General features: G+C 38.8%; 5 protein-coding genes across 5 annotated transcripts; 3 read left to right on the plus strand and 2 right to left on the minus strand.

Annotated features, from left to right (window-relative positions):
* Positions 1–396: 396 nt before the first annotated feature.
* On the minus strand, positions 397–2,260 carry FDP41_009713 (uncharacterized protein; the record flags this gene model as incomplete). Its single annotated transcript, XM_044713701.1, has 2 exons — positions 397–1,104; positions 1,337–2,260. The coding sequence occupies 2 exons, from the start codon at positions 2,258–2,260 to the stop codon at positions 397–399; spliced, it is 1,632 nt and encodes a 543-aa protein (XP_044556732.1).
* Positions 2,261–2,281: 21 nt separating this feature from the next.
* Positions 2,282–2,791, minus strand: FDP41_009714 (uncharacterized protein; the record flags this gene model as incomplete). Its single annotated transcript, XM_044713702.1, has 1 exon — positions 2,282–2,791. One exon carries the CDS (start codon positions 2,789–2,791, stop codon positions 2,282–2,284), a length of 510 nt encoding a protein of 169 aa, XP_044556733.1.
* Positions 2,792–3,198: 407 nt separating this feature from the next.
* FDP41_009715 (uncharacterized protein) lies at positions 3,199–3,900 on the plus strand (the record flags this gene model as incomplete). The annotated part of the gene is made up of 1 exon (XM_044713703.1): positions 3,199–3,900. One exon carries the CDS (start codon positions 3,199–3,201, stop codon positions 3,898–3,900), a length of 702 nt encoding a protein of 233 aa, XP_044556734.1.
* Positions 3,901–4,361: 461 nt separating this feature from the next.
* FDP41_009716 (uncharacterized protein) lies at positions 4,362–4,733 on the plus strand (the record flags this gene model as incomplete). Its single annotated transcript, XM_044713704.1, has 1 exon — positions 4,362–4,733. The coding sequence occupies one exon, from the start codon at positions 4,362–4,364 to the stop codon at positions 4,731–4,733; it is 372 nt and encodes a 123-aa protein (XP_044556735.1).
* Positions 4,734–5,082: 349 nt separating this feature from the next.
* FDP41_009717 (uncharacterized protein) lies at positions 5,083–5,838 on the plus strand (the record flags this gene model as incomplete). The annotated part of the gene is made up of 1 exon (XM_044713705.1): positions 5,083–5,838. One exon carries the CDS (start codon positions 5,083–5,085, stop codon positions 5,836–5,838), a length of 756 nt encoding a protein of 251 aa, XP_044556736.1.
* Between the last annotated feature and the right edge of the window lie 162 nt (positions 5,839–6,000).

A 6,000-nucleotide genomic window follows, 5' to 3' on the forward strand; every position in this document is an offset into this window, starting at 1 on the left:
GAGCGGACTTGCAGAGAGTGTTGGAGCTCAATGCTCTCTCGAGAGGGTGTTGGGAAGTGCACTTCGCAATGTTAGTAGTGGTTGTTTGGGTGCAGAGTGAGGGAGAAATGGAGTCACACACTCGAGGAAGAATGGGGATTATTGATGTTTCATTGTTGTTGTGGTGTTTTTTCTTTGTCTGTGTTTTTGTTTGCAAGTGTGTTGTGAGCTGTATTTAAGTCAATCTATAATTTCCTTTTAGGGAAAGTTCAAGAAAAAGGAAACTTTCTTGAATGGTTTAAATGTAATAATTTTAATGTTCAAACTGAGCGAGGTCCTATTAAAGACTCTTATTCACATTGAAGTTATACAACCAATTATAATTCTGAATGACATTTAATGACATTTAATGACATTTTACTTGTTCCTCTTTAATTCCTTCATTAGCCATTCTTCGAATCGTTCTCTTGTGAACGCATAGCCATGAGTCACCATCAACACTTGATGACCCTCTTCATAAACAGTTTTCATATTTGCAACAATGGCCTCTCGATCTTGCATAAAGTTGTGAAATCTCGGACGTCCATATACAAATAGAGAACCTGCCATTAAATCGTTCAGAATGGCAGCCTTCTTATTGTCCATCAGAACCACAAGTCCTCCAAAGGTGTGTCCACTCATATGCACCACTCGTGCTTTCACTCCGAATTCATCCAATTGTTCTCCTCCCTTAAATAACATATCGGGTTCAAAAGGAATGCAACCCAACCGATCTCCAAGCACTTTCTTTGTGAATCTTCCCATCAGATCTGTTGGTTTGGAGGGTGCAGAGATGGCCTTTCGAATTAGTTCAGCCTCTAAATAAGGTACAGCAATTGGTACATGAGGATAATGCTTTTTGAGATACCAACAAGAACCAGAATGATCAAAATGAGTGATCAACACGAAATCGTTGGGAGTGATTTGGAGGACTTGTTCTAGCTTTTGAATAAGTTTAAGATGATCTCCTGTTTTACCTGTATCAATGAGAATGTATTTGCCTCGACGATTAGAAGAAGGTCTTGGCTTCCGATCGTTTGAGATAGTTGTTTCCTCCAATTCAGTGTGAGTAGTAGTAGCTCTTTTCTGTTTGTTGCATCATGGTGCTTTCTGAGGCATTATAACAAGGTGGAAATGTGTACGCTCCGCATGTACAATCAGAAAGTGCCCTTTCGTAATGTCGAATCAAAATTGTGATCATGGCAGGTTTGACCGCACGCGCGGGAATTGTTGCATTTTGAAACGGATTTCCATTCGAATGGTGAGATGATCAGATTATCTCCTCCTTTTGGGTACAGTATCAATCGTCCAAATGGACGATCAAGTCGTTCTTCAATTCAGATCGAAGTCGATCGATATTTTCATAATTTTGAGCATCTGTGAATAAGCTTTGTCCATTCTTGACTCCAAATTCTGCAAATTGCCTTCTCACCTCTGCATTTTCCATGACTTCTCTCAATTCATAGGACCATTTGAAGTAACTTCCAACTGTTAAATGAAGTTCAGATTGCAAGATTGGAATCAAATCATTCATTCCACATTGATGTGCTTTCTTAATGAGTGGAATAAATAACCGAGGAGGGACCTTTTGCAAAAATCCATAGCAATATTGAAGGATATATTCCATCTCTTCAGCCTCTTTCAGAACTGTTGAATTTTCATGTTCCGAAACAATTCTACTCAAACATGTGTTATTACAATTCAGCAGGACTGTCTTGTGAACATTCAACAATTTTACATCTCCGAGACCAATTCTAATGTCACTTCCACATTCGCTCTGCCAGAGTGCAAGCAAAGGATGTGTAAATGCTTGATTTGCATTTTCATCAACATTCCAACCTCGAATAAATCTTCTCTTGAAGGCCAATTTGTAATATGGATTCATTCTCATGTCATTTTCTACAAACTTGGCAAAACCTGGTTCATTGGATCTTGTTCCAAGAAAATCTAAACAATATTCTTTGACCTTTTCTAAAAGAGTGAACTGTTGAACACCATTAGATTGGTTTTTCAAAGAAGAGGTCGTACTAGAAGTTTCGTGAAGTTTGCGGTCTCGTTCAATGAGATATCGAGTTCTTTTCAAAATGTCCAAAATATTTTCGAATCGTATCTGATTCAAGAACTGCAAGCATTTAGTTTTAAGAGGAATGAAATCACCTTTAGCTCTGTTTAACACAAATAACACTTTCAAAGCGGAATCAATAGAGTCGCACGGCACTTCACGCCCTCCATAAATCAACATGTCAATTAAATCTTGAACCAATTATGTTTCATTTCCAGTGGATTTCAATAACCATTTCTGGAATTTTTGATTTTGCAAAATGTTATCGTGGAAAGAAGGTACAATTTTTGCCAATAGTGGTTTGAACGCAACCAGTGTCCTTTTTGTCATGTTAAAGAGTGGGTCCTGACCATTCAATGGAAGATTTGCTTTCTTCAACAGCGACTTATGCAACTCTGGTTTCCAATATAAAAAATCTCTGTCAGATGTCAACAATCTCAAACCTAAAACGATGAATATTAACAACAAGAACACCAACCAGAGACTTTTGAATTGAAAAGGAACTGAAGGTCTTACTTCATTGCGTAGTCTTGCTATCAACAACTTGCTATCAACTTTTCTCTCTTGGACACCACGTCTTGCAACATCGTCCGATTCAGACTCCTTTGAAGGAGATGCTTCGAGTTTGATTGAATCTTGTTCACTATTACTACGACTCTCTTGGTTATTACTGCTTGATGTCAAAGAAGAGGGGCTGGTACGTGGTGTCATTTTTTGGTGTGATCATTGCAAGAGAATTCAATGACGTGATCACGACGAAGAAGAAGGCATAACATTTGACAATTTGGATGAAAAGTGATTTTGAATGAGAACCAAAATGGAGTAATTGAAAGAGTTTGGATGCTGAATCATATTTTGTCAGCTCCAACATGCAAATTTTGAATTTGAAAAAGGATCTATGAAATCTTTGGTAATGAATGATACTAGTATCCAATGACAGGTCATCATTCAATGTTCTTTATCACTTCTCTCATGATGTTTGATCCATCATAAAAATGGTCTTGTTGTTGTTGATGCACACAAATCGAGATGTCATTTCACAGCTCATTCTTCCCTTCCTGCGAAATTGTCCTCAAACGATTTATCACTTCTCTCTCACATGCCGATCGTTGTATCAAATGATTTCAAATGATCATCACATTTGGTTGTCCATTCTTTGTGAACATTTTGATGAATTAAATCCAACTATGGTCCATGAGTATTATTCGAATCATGTCGTGATGGGAATGACAGAAAATGATCCACACTCAAACATCATGAATGAAAAAACAAAGAAGAAGAAAAGGAACCATTACTCTCCATCGATCATGAACTTGTTTTTCAAAATGAAATACTTTTCAAATCATCCCGATGAATTACATGGAAGGTTTCTTAAAGAACGATCAAACAAATCCTTAAATCCAAAATCATCATCACCCATTCTCTTTGCAGTTGCCTCATCGGGTGGATTTACGTATGCAGAAGGATTTTGTAATCAATTAATATATCAATACTTTTCGGAGGAATACGATCCATGCACACCCATGTATTTTCATGGCGAAAGAGAGATTGAAGGTGAATGCATTACATTTGAAATGGACTACACTCCGTTGCTTGATCGATATGCACCATTGAATGTCGCCAAGTTGAGTGGAATTATTTTTGTACTTTTATTGAACAGAGATTTTGTAAATCTGCAACTGTCTGCAACAAAGAAGATGAGCACTTCCTCAGCCTTAGAATGGATGAAAGAATTGGATGATCGATTCAAAGGATTTGATGAATTGGTTCAACAAGTTCGTTTGGAAAAAAACGAAATTTTGTGTACAGTATTTCAGTAATTGCACCTTCGTGTTTGGATCAGAAAGAAATGGTGCTGAAATGTCTTGGGCATTATTTGGAGCAGAGATTTGGATTGATGAATTTCAATGTTGCATTCTGTGACTTGTATTCGCGTCATCAAGTGGAAGAAGTGATGACAGACAGTTTGAAACTTCATCTCAAGAATTCACAAGTGGACCTGAATCAACTTTTCATGCACCTTGCAACAGATGGCAATGTCCATCATGCACTAACCACAACTCATTCCAACCACAAGAGAAGTTGTCTCACCCTTGTAATCCTGCACAGGCAACATTCTCCCGAATTGCCTTTTATGAAACTGAGCTGAAATTTTTTGAAATTGTCCTCACTACAGATGTGTGCGTCGATGGCTGTCTGAATGGTCCGCTGTATTGAGGAAAGTTTAAGGAGCCATGCAAGATTGAGAACAAACGACCTCAACAAACACAGCATAGAAAAAATGTCTCAACTCAAAACCGTGCTCATCAAAACAAGTCTGAAAACTCTTCAAGTTCCTGTTGGAAGTAATTTGCGACAAGTTCTTCTCGAAAACGACATTCCTCTCTATAATGGTAACACTCAGACCTTTAATTGTGGTGGAAGAGGTGTGTGTGGAACTTGTGCAGTTCAAGTCAAATCCAATGTGGATGGAGGTCTCTCCAATACAAAGCTCATGAAGAGAACATTGGGAGAGGAGATTCGATTGAAACTTCCTCCTCACGATTTGAATCAGGACATTCGATTGGCTTGTCAATGCACTGTTGAAGAAGATATTGAAGTGCAAAAATTTGACGGAGTCTGTGGACACAAGTATGAAAAAAAGGTGTGGTGAATGCACATGCTAATCGAGACGTTATGTTAGGAGAACAAATCTATCAACATTAGTTGTTCCTTAATGACAATACAATAATATTAATTTTAGTTTGTGTTCTATGATACCAAAATTCTTATAGCTTTTTCTCACAGCCTGGCAAGGGACGCCACAGTTGGCAAGGAAATACCGTCCTTTCTTTGAAGGTTGAATACCCTTTCAGAATTTCAGTCAATTCGCACGCATAAATATTTTCTGCACTTACGCAACAACTGCACTTTATAATCTTGGTGCTTCATTCACGAAGTTTCCATAAAAAACAACACAACAAGAATCAAAAGCTTTACTGTTGAATAATTTCATCATTGCCATGTCTCACCTTCCCTCCACTCAACAATTATATCTTGTGCCAAAGAAAGAAGGTATCGAACAACTCACCCTTCACAAGGACGAGCCCATTCCTCAACCAAACAGAAACCAAGTGTTGGTCCAACTGAAAGCTTACTCCTTGAACTTTAGAGATTTGATGGTCATTAATGGACACTATCCTTCTCCAATCGAAAACATTTCCCGACCCAAAGGATTCATTCCTCTCTCTGACGCTTCTGGTCAAGTGGTTGCCATTGGTGAAGATGTGAAGGAATTCTCCATTGGCGATCGTGTATCTGGTTTGTTTCATCCTGACTGGATGGATGGAAAGCATGACACTCCACAAAGAGGTCATTCATTGGGCGCAGGTGATGCTTCGTCGGAGGGAGTTCTTTCCCAATTGAGAATCTTTGAGAAGCATAGTCTTGTGAAAATTCCCAGTTACTTATCCTATGAAGAAGCATCGACGTTACCATGCGCCGCTTTTACTGCCTATCATGCATTGTTTCAGAATATTGAAAATAAGGTCGATGCCACTCAGATGGTTCTCGTGTTGGGAACTGGAGGTGTTTCAATGTTTGCTTTGCAATTTGCAAAGACAGCTGGAGCGAGAGTGATTGTCACCTCCTCGAGTGATGAGAAATTGAAAAGAGTTTCCAGGAATTTGGAGTGGATTTTACAATTTATTACAAAACAAATCCAAATTGGGACGAGAAGGTGCGAGAGTTCACTTCAGGAAGAGGTGTCGATCATGTGATTGAGGTCGGTGGAGTTGGAACTTTACAAAAAAGCATTAAGGCTACTCGCCATGGAGGTTATATTCATGTCGTGGGAGTGTTGTCCTCATTCGGCCAACAACAAACTCCAGAACCTTTTGACTTTGCTGCGGCTGTGCTTCGTGGAGGAGTCCATGTGAGAG

The sequence above is a fragment of the Naegleria fowleri genome (genome assembly GCF_008403515.1).
Source record: "Naegleria fowleri strain ATCC 30894 chromosome Unknown tig72, whole genome shotgun sequence".
Classification (NCBI taxonomy): Eukaryota; Heterolobosea; class Eutetramitea; order Acrasida; family Naegleriidae; genus Naegleria; species Naegleria fowleri.